Raw genomic sequence first — 12,933 nt, 5'->3', positions numbered from 1 at the left:
CTCCCGCTTGCCCCTCATAACCTCTTATAATTTTGTGTATCATTGAAGGTCTCCTACCATTTCCATATGCTTTCCCTTCTCTCTCCCTTTCTCTCCCCCCATTCGTCTTTGTTTACTGTTAGTCTTTTCCTCATGCTCTTCCTTCCTGTTCTGTTCTTAGTTGCTCTCTTTATATCAAAGAAGACATTTGGCATTTGGTTTTTAGGGCTTGGCTAGCTTCACTTAGCATAATCTGCTCTAATGCCATCCATTTCCCTGCAAATTCTATGATTTTGTCATTTCTTAGTGCTGCATAATACTCCATTGTGTATATATGCCACATTTTTTTATCCATTCATCTATTGAAGGGCATCTAGGTTGATTCCACAGTCTAGCTATTGTGAATTGTGCCGCTATAATCATTGATGTGGCTGTATCCCTATAGTGCGCTCTTTTAAGGTCCTCAGGGAATAGTCCAAGAAGGGCGATAGCTGGGTCAAATGGTGGATCCATTCCCAGCTTTCCCAGGAATCTCCATACTGCTTTCCAAATTGGCCTCACCAATTTGCAGTCCCACCAGCAGTGTACAAGTGTACCCTTTTCCCCACATCCTCGCCAACACTTATTGTTGTTTGACTTCATAATGGCTGCCAATCTTACTGGAGTGAGATGGTATCTTAGGGTGGTTTTGATTTGCATTTCTCTGATTGCTAGAGATGGTGAGCATTTTTTCATGTACTTGTTGATTGATTGTATGTCCTCCTCTGAGAAGTGTCTGTTCAGGTCCTTGGCCCATTTGTTGATTGGGTTATTACCCCTCACACCTCAGATAGAGCCCTAATATCCAGAATGTATTTTTTTTTTTTTTTATTTTGAGGAGCTCATTAAGTTGCTTAGGGCCTTGCTAAATGGCTGAGGCTGGTCTTCAACTTGTGATCCTTTTGCCTCAGCCTCCCAACTTGCTGGGATTACAGGTGTGCACCATCGTGCCCGGCTCAGATATATTTTCCAGGCCATATTGGTATTATGGGCTCCCAAGATCCTTCCTACTCCCACACTGTAGGCACACAGAGGGCAGTACATGGAGGCCAGAGGGAAGGGTATTTGCAAACTTTTACTCTAATGAAGAAAGATAAATTGGCTCCTACTGTGCTAGTATCATGACATTATTTTCGTCTTATGTATGTGATACTTACATTGTTAATGGAAAATACGAAAATATCTTATTTGCATACTTTAGTCTTTGTTGTTTCACAAAAGGAGCAACTGTAATGTTACATGCCGGGAGCTTGGAAACTTTGAAGTATTTCATATGCTTAATTCTCCTAGAAACCCTTGGAGATAGGTGTTTTAATCTACTTTCTGTTGCTATAATAGAACACTTGAGACTAGATAATTTATAAAGAAGAGAAAGAACTTTGTTTTTACTTTATAGTGGTGGAGGCCAGAAGTCCAAGATCAGGTGTTTGCATCTGTTTGGCTTATGGTGAGGCTCTCCTGCAGCTGCATACATGGGGGAAAGTAGAAAGACAAACTGGCATGTACAAAGAAAGAATGGGGCTTCTTCATTTAGCAAGTTCATTTCCCAAAAGAGCAAGAACACACATGAGAAAAGCATTCATCCATTCACAGAGGTGCAGATGCCTTGCTATAGGTCCCACCTCTCAACACTGCTACATTGGGACCTAAGCCTCAACATGAGTTTGGTTAGGACAAACCATATTCAAACCTGTGTAGCAACAAGTATTTGCTTACACCATTGTAGACAGATCATACTTTACTGAAATTTTTTAAAATGTTTTTATAATTGTAGATGGACAGAATGCCTTTATTTTATTTGTTGATTTTTATGTGTTGCTAAGAATTGCACCCAGTGCCTCATGCATGCTAGGCAAGCACTCTGCCACTGAGCTACAGCCCCAGCCCTATTGAAACTTTTGATTGTCATTTTCAAACACTGGGATATACTCCTCTAGGCCAGGGCCCATCTTCTACTTCTATAGCCCCAGCAGCTAAACACTGCCTGGAACTCAGTAGGCCTTTAGTAGGTATCTGTGGAATGAACAAACAGATGAATGAATACAGAGGTGAATGAAAGTAGGGGGAGCTTTATGGTCATCACATCTTGTGTGATTTCTTAGGATACAGATGTCTATAGAGAAAGTACAAGGTGCCACAATATGTCTCACAGGTTTCTTGCTAATTGCAAAGGGAAGAAAGTGTACTATTATTATAAGGAGCTTTATATTAACCAAAATGATAGCCAATATGAATCAATCTGACATCACCAGCCATCTGGTATTCTTGCAAAATGTTTATCTAGACATAATGACATTTAAATCAACTTTTAGTTAACAGAAAATATAGGGATAGAGGAACAAGTTAAACATTAAAAAAATATGAGCAAAGTAGAATGTGGAACAATAGTATGTTACCATGGCAGAATACCTGAGGCAATCAACTTACAAGGCGGAAAGCTTTATTTTAGCTCACAGTTTCAGAGGTTTCAAGTCCATGGTCACTTGGCTGTATTGCTTTGGGTGTGTGGTGGTACATCGTGGCAGGAGTGCATGACAGAGGAAGCCTGTTCCCTTTACCAGCCAGGAAGCAAAGACAGATGGGAAATGGAGAAGGTCTCTCTATCCCCTTTACACAATGACCTACCTTCCTTCCACTACCCCACCTCCATGATCCCATCACCTCTTAGTAGCACTATGGCTGCAATGCAGCCTTTAACACAGGGCTTTGGCAGGCATTTCAGAGCCAAAGTATAGCCAACACTAGACAGTATAATAGGTTAAATTTTCTTCAAAAAAGATAATGCCTTGTATATAGTAGTGTTCTTCCAAAGACTACAGTATAGAAAGGAGGGGATAGGAGTATTTTTACACTGAAGAAACACTACCTCACCAGATGAGCAAGGTCAGTGTCAACATGAGTCATATGAATAGCATGTACGCTTGATGTGAAAGATGAAAATGGCCTTTCGCCTCTGTAGCCTTCCTCCCTAAAACACATAACCAATCTAATTGTGAGAAAAATACCAGACAACTCTCAGTTGAGGGAAATTTTACAAAATATCTGATCAATCCTCTTCAGAACTGTCAAGGTCATTAAGAAACAAGGAAAGCCTGAGCAACTTGGCAACCCAAGAAGAGTACCAGGAGACATGACAACTAAATGTAATGTGGGATTCTGAAACAGAAGAGGCATGATGGGTAAAAACTAAAAATCTGAATAAAGTTTGACCTTTATTTAATTTGAGGAAGCGGTTTTATTTTATTTTTAATTGATAATTTACAAAGTTATGGGAACAGGGTTATTTTGATACATGTATATATTGTACAGTGATCAAATAAGGGTAATTAGTATACCCATCACCTCAAACATGTTTTTTTTTAAAGATAATTTACTAGCATTTCCATTTATTTATTTATTTATTGGGGGGGGGGAGAATTTCAATATTTATTTTTCGGTTTTTCGGTGGACACAACATCTTTGTTTGTATGTGGTGCTGAGGATCGAACCCGGGCCGCACACATGCCAGGCGAGCGCGCTACCACTTGAGTCACATCCCCAGTCCTCAAACATGTTTTTCTGTGTTAAAATATTTTAAAATCCTTTCTTCTAGCTATCTTGAAATGTATAATACATTTTTATTGACTATAGTTGCCCTACTGTGCCATGGACTTATTCCTCATATCTTACTGTAACTTTTTACCTTTTGACCAACCTCTCCCCATCTCTACTCCCCCTACCCTTTCCACCTTCTGGTAATCATCATTCTACTCTCTACTTCTTTCTTGCATAGTAATAGTAATGTGTTTTTCACATTGCATTCTATCAGGTGGCACCCAATTCAATATGTTCCATTACTGATGATGCTGCTTGGTGAAGGTTGTTATGTTTCCATTATTCTTTGAGTATTTTCCTGCTTTCCGCACAAAATGATTTAGGCTACTCTTGTACTCTGCCTCAACCCTGGAATTAGCCGTTTCTCCAATGGCCAATGATGTATAGATGCTAAAATTTAGATGCTAAGTATGTTTATTGTTTTCAGATGTCTCTGCTTTTAGGCCCTTTCAGTTTTAAAATGTAGAGTACACGTATATGAGTGTGTGTGTGTGCATACACACATACACCCTATGGTTACTGTGTTTTATCACAATAAAGCATGGAGTGAATGGGAAAAAAAAGATGCAGTTAGAAGATGTAAAGCTTGGGGCTGGGGATGTGGCTCAAGCGGTAGCGTGCTCGCCTGGCATGCATGCAGGCCCGGGTTCGATCCTCAGCACCACATACAAACAAAGATGTTGTGTCCGCCAATAACTAAAAAAAAAATAAATATTAAAAAATTCTCTCTCTCTCTCTCTTTAAAAAAAAAAAAAAAAAGAAGAAGATGTAAAGCTTCTTTAATAGCCACAGATATGGAAACACAGCATGCTTCCAAATACAGTCCAATTTCCCTGCTGCCCAGGGACCCCTCAGAGTATAGACAGAACTACCCACAAGTAGAGAAGCTTCTATTTATTGCAGACAGGATTGTGCCATTTAGTTTCTACAAACAGCCATTTTGTGCTAGAAAGCCTCTGCGTATCTGAAAATACTCCTGTTGCCATGGAAATGTGCTAGGAGGCCAACTGAGAGGGATTCATACCTGCTCACTCCTGGGGTACAGATAAGCTGAGAACATTGGTAGTGTTTCCTGTGATGCTGGGTTGGACAAAGACAGGTGTCCCAGGAGCAACTTCTAGTGGCCCAGATTCTGCTTCAGTGAAATTGTCGATCACAACTATACTTTGCCCTTAATCACAAAATAGTTTTAATATTTTACAAAGCTTCTGACCCAGATACAAAAAGTCCACCAGGGCAAAAAAAAATTTAATGGCTTTATTTTAATCTAAGTAAGACTTTCTCCTTCCTTGGAGGAAGGATCATTTTTAAAAAATCATCTAGTTCTTCCAATTCTTTGAATAGTCATGTTATCTCCCTTCAATCTTCATAGTTCATTTTCTTCTGCCTTAGCTTTTTATGCTGCACTGCCCCCTACTGTCTAGAACATGAGCTAGCACCCTGCTGGCTCTCAAACACTTCCCTGGTCTTATTTTGCCTTTGAGGACAGGTGGATACAATTCTGCTCCCTTAATTTTCATTTCTGCTGTAAGCTTTGGCTTAGAACCTACTTCATCTAGGGTGTGTAAGTGTGTAGTACATGGTGTAGCCATCCGTATGCCCAGGGAATTATTTTAAATTCTGTGTGTCCTCTGAAGAAAAATAGACATAATCCCAGGATTATACAGAACTGTTAGTGACAGCCTTTCATATTCTATTTTTGTCAAAACAGGAAAAGTTTTGCATGAGGAGCATATTGAACTGTTGATGGAGGAATTTGCTTTCCTGAAAAAAGAAGTGGTGGGAAAAGAACTGCTGAAAGGGTCTCTCCTCTTCACAGGTCAGTTTTAGGAAGGATCACAGGTCAAAGAGGTCAGAAGGCCAGCTGGGTTCCTTACTATCTCTCTAGGATGTGAGCTAGTATTGATTTCTACTAAAGACTTTCTGACCATAGGCTAATTTAATATAATTTCCCTATGCTTCCATGAGCAATAAAATACCTCTTTTTATTCATTTTCTTATAAAGATTTCATTGCTTCATGGGCCTCAAAAAGTATATTAGAAATCTTATGCAAATTTATACTTTCATTTCAATTTATTTAGCAAAATTTTCCCTTCTGAAATCTTTGGTTGGAGATTATGTTTCTAGAGGAGGTTGTACATGAAAACTCTTTTAAAAAGGACTGGGAGATGGGTGCTTGGAATGAAGAATATTTTTATACTTCTCCTTTCAGAGAAAAGAGAATATGCATGGCCCCTTTCTTCCTCCAGCAAGTTACAGGTACATTGGCCTGCAACCACAGCATTTTTTCTACTATATATTGGAATATTGACTTTATGTTGGTCATTCTTTGAGCAGCTGTTAGCAATAGGAAGTGAGTATAATGTAGCCACCTGCTCTTGTGGCACTTTGGATGGACTCCTTATCTGGCTATACTCTGGGATATCAGGGCCATCTTGCCTGAGGGCTTTCATTAGAAAAAGCAGACCCCTTCAGGGCCAGGTATTGTTTAATTGTAAGACCAATTATCCCTGCATGAATTTCCAGACTGTATAATGGAACCTCTTTTTGAAATCTATCTTCCTTCTTGAAAATGACATGAAAGTTGTGGCAACCAGGGATAACCATTGACTTGTATATGGAACTATGCTAAGAATGTAACAAGCATTCTTAATTCGTGAGAGTCCCATAAAGTGGGTATTTATTACCCTCATAATATAGGTGAAGAAATGTTAGCTCAGAGAGGAATAGCTTCACCATGTTCAGACACCGGTCGTTTGATAGAGACAGGTTGGACTTTGTGTGGCTCAAGCTTCTAGCGGCTGCTCAGGACTCAGGACTAGAGCAATTGGGATCTGTACAGAGGAAGCTTTTTTCCTTTCTAAAACTGATACTTCGATCCTAAAGATTTTACTAATGTTTGTTTGCTTTTATTTATAACTATTTTTAAAACATACCCATTATGTTAGGTGAATTTCAAAGTCTCAAGACATGTTTGGTTTATAATATATAAGGACTCAGATATGAAGACTTTTAAATTTAGGTCATGTTTTAATATTTGGGCTTGGGCAGAGTGAAGCAGTATTGTTTGTGACCAAACAATTTACACACAGATATTAGGTGTGCTTTTTTTCCCCCTTAACACAAGATTATAAAGACCAAGAAAATATTTCACACTAGACCAACTTTATTGATGTTAAACTAGCTTAAAATTATTACTATTCTCTCAGCCTTTCAAGCCATCGTGACCTTTGCCCCATTGCCATTTACATATATGGTATTGATATGAACCTGGATTTCAGGGATAAAATACCCCTGTTCTTCAACTTTTACCAGATGACTTGTAATCACTAATAGAAGAGGAAATGTATGTATGGATATGCAATTATCTATGTATATGTACATAAATGCATTGAATATATTAGAAACCCAAAACTTTTTTATTGTTCTCTTTGTCTGGAGTGACTGCTGTTGCCAGTAGAATTTCTTACTTTACTAACAAGACTGAATTTCATTAAAAAAAAAAAAAAAAGGAGATCCTTTTGTGAAAGAGTTTACATTTACCCACCTGTTGATCTTTGTGCACACCCACCCCATAAGGCCTGGTCTCTTGTCCTGATCAGCTGGCCCTGTTCCCCCCCCCCCCCCCCCCCGCTGTGTTCTGGGTCTTGTTTTTCATCTAGCAGCCCTTTATTCCCAGTTCCCATGGTGTCTGTGATTCCCTACAGCTGGCCCTTTGGAAAAAGAACGGTTTGGCTTCCCTGCATTCAGTGGCATCTCTCGCCTGACCTGGCTGGTCTCTCTCTTTGGGGAGCTCTCCCTTGTGTCTGCCACTTTGGAAGAGCGAAAAGAAGATCAGTATATGAAAATGACTGTGCACTTGGAGACTGAAAACAAATGGTAAGTCCTGAGAAACTGAGGAGAAGTAAACTTCAGGATCTCCTCAGTTGTCCAAAAGAGTGACCCGAGAGGGAACCCTGAGAACTCTCACTGTCTTTCAACTCCAGATCTGTCTGCTACTGCAGGTAATGAACTGTGATTTCACTCATGTTACCTCTTTTCATCCTCACAGCAGCAATTGAGGCAAAGACCAACAAGAACTCATTTGCCAGTAAGTGAAGAGCAGCTTTCAAAATTCAAGCAGATTGTCTTAAGACACTCATGTAATTAATACCAGCTTTATTATTTATTAATTTACTTAAGAGATTGAGTCCGACTTTGTTGCCCAGGCTGGCCCTGAACTTCTGGGTTCAAGTGATCCTCCTCCTTCAGCCTCCCAAGTACTGGGACAACAGGTGTGCGCTACTGTACCCATCTAAGATTACTTCATTTTTACTGAGACGGGAATAGAGGAACAGAAACATCTTGACATCTTCTATCACTCAAACCTCAAGACTCCATGTTATTTGGAAAGACATGAAAAATTTTCTTAGGAAGATAAAGCAGTTTGAAATACCCCAGATTTATTTTTATCCACTGTCAAAATAAAGGAATAAGTTATATTAAAGTTAATCTTTGTTACCACATTCTGGAACATTTGCAAGGCTGCACTGTGGACTTTCAAAACTAGACAGGAGAGTTAATTTTAGATGAAGTGAGACCAACTTTTTGGTGGAGTTTGTAACTGTCATTAATTTTTATGATGGCTTGATCCCTATAGTTTTACTTACTTGATCAATATAATGGCTGTTTCCTGGAATCTTTGTCAGACCTGAATAGGAATTTTTGATTTGTGGGCTAGTACTAAGCACACAGGAAACATTTAATCACTTTCAGCACAGAAAACTAGCTGAACTTAGTTCTTCAGAGCAGGTTGGACCCTGCTGGGTTTATGTTCTCTTGATACAGCATGTTGTTTCTGGTGGGAAAGAAACCATCTTATCCTGCAAATATTTGCAAATGAAGGTTATCAGAGAGAGAGAGAGGAGTTCCAGAGAAACTGCCTGCGAACTTAGGCGTGTTTTTGTTGGAATGCCTGGAATCAGTTGCTGTCCCAGCCCAGCATGTGAATGGAGCAGGCCCTCTCGTTAGCTCCACTCCACCAAGTGGAAGTGCCCATAGCCAGGGTTCTCACTTAAACCTTCAAGTAGAAAAGAGTAAAACTTTCCAGATTTTTAGAAGACAGGGCCACAAAATGTGGAAGTTGTTCTATAATCTTCTCTCCTGGTATCTTCCTGCATATGTGGCTACACTGTGGCCCCCATTTTATGCACTTCAGATCTCTTCCTCTTAAGCATTGTCCTACACTCCAGTGTTGGTCTTGGTAAGGTTAACCCAGGAGAGGGCTAACCTTCCCCCAGTATATCAAGGTTCTCCAAAGACAAAACCAATATGATTTGTATATAAATAGATTAGAGGGTATTTATTAAATAATTGGCTCATGTAAAGAAGTCCCATGATAAACTGTCTACAGATTGGAGACCCCAGGATCTGGTAACCATGGCTCAGTACAAGTCCAAAGGCCTCAGAATCAGGGAACCCCAGAGTGTAACTCTTGGTTCAGGGCTGAAAGCCTGAGAAACTAGGAAGGGGTCCATTGGTGTTATGTTCAACGACCAGAGAACGTGGACTTAGAAAGTACAAAGCAGGAGACAAGCATGCCCAGGGGAAGAATCCAATTAGCCTTTTGTGTGCACTCCAGGGTCCTGACTGATTGAATGTTACCCACCCACGTGGAGAGCAGATCTTTCCCATTGAGTCCACCCAAACTCACATGCTAACTTCCTCTGGAAACACCCTCACAGGCACACTCGAAAGTAATGCTTTTCCAGGTTTTTAGCTGTTCCTTAATCTAATCAGGTCAACACAAAAGGGAATTATCCACTCAAATTGGAGGCAGCCTTGTGCTTCCTGCAACGCCCAAAACAATCTTCAGTGTCCTCCTTGCAATCCTTTTGCTAAATCCCGCTGCATTATTATGGCACACCATTCTGGAAGCAAATAACAAAAAAAGGATGATGGTGATTTCCCTGTATTCTTTACCATGGCTCATCCGCCTGCTCACCCCAGGCTTGACATCCTACAGACAAATAGGAGGGAATAGAAATCCCAGGCCCCATGTGATGTATGTTTAGGATTAACACCATTCCTGTTCACACTGCCAGCTCTATCACTGAATTCAACAGTCCAACAAAATTACCTTGTTCTTGACCCTGGCTCATCCCAGTAGTGAAAGAAAAAAGAAAGCAAAGAGTGTTAACGATGACCAACACCTTTCATTTCACTCTTGGGACTTTGTTACAAAAAAAGAGAAGGGAAAGATATATATGTGTGCCAAATTGACATATGAATGTACCCACACATTGACATATGTGAAGATGTCGAATTCAGGTATCCAAAATTTAAAATTGGAAAGGGTGCATATATTTAGCAATAGTAAAAAATTATATAATCAATCATATATGTAGAAAAAACAATGTCAGAATATACATGATCATTAAATTATTTTTAAATAAGCAAAAGAAATGATCAAACATTGTTACCAGGTACAGTGGCCCATGCCTGTCATCTTAGCTACTTGGGAGGATGAAGCAGATCATGAAATTTGAAGCCAGCCTAGGGCAATTTAATGAGACCTTGTCTCAAAATAAAATTCTAAAAGGGGCTGGGGGTGTAATTTTGTATTAGAGTGCTTACCTCGCATGCCCAAAGCCCTGGGTTCAATCCCCAGTACCAAACAGGGGGAATCTTATTGTTTTAGGGTTTATGTGCCATATACATACCTTATGTATATTGATAAATATTTGAAAATATTGTTAAACTGAAGATGTGTTTACTTAGGTACAGGAATTTGTGAAAATCTTTTTCCATTTTAAAAATACTTAAATTAATGTTTTATAGTTTTTTATAGTATATTTGAAAGAGCAGGGCTGAGAGTAGAAGTCAGTGGTATGTGCAAGGCCCTGGGTTCAATCCCCAGCACTGTAAAAACAAAAAAAAATTACAAAAGTAGATTTCTATCATAATATTCAATGAAGCTATTTACTTGTAAGTGAATTCTACTTAAGAGATAGCTCAGTGTTCTATAAGCAGGTATCATAATTCTTATCTTCCCTAAAGAGAGAAACAACTCAGGGAAAAGGAGAGAGACTGGGCAAGTTTATCCTACTTGGATTGTAGATTTTTATGAGTGTTGATGTGAACCCCAACCAGAAATATGAAACAGAAATGGAGGTTCTTTGTTAACTAGTGGTGGGTATTGTTTGGCATACATTTGAGTTCAGAGACTTCTTTTGAGTTTCTGATGACAGAAGTCTAAGAATTTGTCCTTATTAATAATACATATACCAAGGAAACAAACAGTTTGCACACAATCCAGGTAGCTGTCATCTGGTCCATATCAGGATCCCCTTAAAGGATCTATAAGAACAAATTGACATTTACACAAAAGTCTTTCAAAAAATCCACCTGCCCAGTAGCAAACATGCATAAATAACTGTTTGGCAGTAAAGTTGGAAACACAGCCACCCATGAGAGGTGGTGGAGATCAGGATGCCACTGAGCCACCATACTGAGCCACAGCTGCAGGGAAGGTGGGTACCAAATGCAGACCCATACCAGGAGGTCAGGTGCCAACAAACACCTATTTCCATTCCCGTGTAATCTTTAACAATAAGATTCTCTTGTCTTTGCAGTCCACTGTCATGGATTGAAGAGAAAGGACCTGGTCTAAAACGAAACAGATATTTAAGCTTCCATTTCAAATCTGGGTCCCTGGAGAATGTGCCAAATGTAGGTGTCAATAAGAACATTTTCCTAAAAGATCAAAATATATTTGTCCAGAAACTCTTAGGCCAGTTCTCTGAGAAGGAACTGGCGGCTGAAAAGAAGCGCATCCTGCACTGCCTGTCTCTTGCAGAAGAAATCCAGAAATACTGCCTTCCAAAGAAGTGAGGAGGAAGTGACCCAGGGCTCTCGGATCGGATCAGAGTTTGATGTTTATCAAGAATTGACCTTTATTCTTATAATTAAACATTAGCTAAAAACAGGATTATCTTACTGTAGTAGTTGCTTTGGGGTGATATTTTGGATTGGGACTATGCAGTTTGGATGAGGAAAGAACTTACCTTGGTTGAGCTGAGCCAAATGCTCTGTATGCTGTTTTCATTTACTCCTCCCCACAGCCCTATGAGAAAGGCGTGGGCATGCCTCTCATTAATGAACCAGAAAACCTTGTTTGAAGTCAACCAGATAGTAAATAGCAGAACTGGACTTTTAAGCCTACCTGTGATCTGAACCACTACCAAATGCTGCCTTAAACTCTTTCCTGCATTAAAGATTTTTATTGTCCTCCATAAGCATTCACTGGGTGACTCTCTGTTGGGTGCTTGGGAATTCTAAAATTAATAAAATATAGCCATTGCATTCATCAACTCACAGTGTCAAAAGGGAACCAGCCACACAAACAGGTCATTATGACATAGTGGTGTCAGTAAAAGATATGCACAGTGGACCTGGAGAAGCATTCAGATTTCCAAAAATGTTCTTGCTGACAAATGGCTCAGCTGGGGGAAAGGACATTCCTGGTGGAGGGTTGGCCTAAGCAAAGGAATGGGAGCAAGAAGCAGCCTGGAGAGCCCCCAGGAACAGTGTTGCTGGAACATAAGGGTCTTGAAGAGGGAAATCTGATTGGAGGGAACCTGTAAATGAAACCTGGGGTTTCATTTGTTAGCACAAATGCACTGAAGATGTCATTTAATAGAGGAGTGGAATCACTGGTTTCAGTTGAAGTAAGATGGCGGTCTGGAGGAGGTAAGATTGAGATAAAGAAGAAGCATCAAGTTGCATCCACAACTTGTGTGCAGCCTTGGCTGCTCATGTCAGGTCAGGCTCTGCTGCCCTGTGTCAGGAAGCTGCTCTTTTCATTTCATTGTTGATCCTGTTCCATTTTCTCTGAAACTCATATCCACTCCCCACTGGCCAACATGACGTTAAACCAGTTTAGGAGCTATGAGGGCAGTGATGGAGTCCAGCTCTATTTGCTACTCTGCTTTTATTCCATCACCATAGTCCCTCAAGGTAAAGCAGTCAAATGTATTAATTTGTGATTTTAAAGGTCCTTAAAGTTATTATCATATGCAAAAGGTTTGTAATAAACATTGATCAGTTGGTTCTTTTGTTTTATTGCTACATCAAATGTCCCAAGAGGGGAGGGGTAGTGTGTGTCTGATACCCTGTGTAGCATCTAGCATGAGGTAAATATCAAACATATTTGATCATTAAAATGTAATGAATCCACCTTTCCCATTTGACTTTGGTAATTCTGCTATCTCAAAAAAAAAAAATAGTGACCTTATATGATTTTGGGAGTAGGTGTCAAAACAAGAGCTAGACAGAGATTA

At 39.8% G+C, this 12,933-nt stretch overlaps 1 protein-coding gene across 2 annotated transcripts in view; it reads left to right on the top strand.

The window, feature by feature from the left end:
* Positions 1 to 12,631, top strand: part of BLVRA (biliverdin reductase A) — a 41,213-nt gene extending 28,582 nt beyond the window's left edge. The window contains exons 7-9 of one of the 2 annotated variants that reach the window (XM_081285114.1): positions 5,324 to 5,431; positions 7,321 to 7,492; positions 11,227 to 12,631. In XM_081285114.1, the coding sequence (XP_081141240.1) occupies positions 5,324 to 5,431; positions 7,321 to 7,492; positions 11,227 to 11,485 (539 nt within the window). In that variant the 3' untranslated portion in view covers positions 11,486 to 12,631. The remainder of the gene's footprint in view (positions 1 to 5,323; positions 5,432 to 7,320; positions 7,493 to 11,226) is intronic. The other variant, XM_081285113.1, reaches the window with a different exon arrangement.
* The last annotated feature ends 302 nt before the right edge of the window (positions 12,632 to 12,933 follow it).

The sequence above is a fragment of the Spermophilus citellus genome, assembly GCF_964194105.1.
Source record: "Spermophilus citellus genome assembly, chromosome: 3".
Lineage (NCBI taxonomy): Eukaryota > Metazoa > Chordata > Mammalia > Rodentia > Sciuridae > Spermophilus > Spermophilus citellus.
Note: the sequence above shows the minus strand (reverse complement) of the source record. Positions and strands in the feature narration are given on the sequence as shown.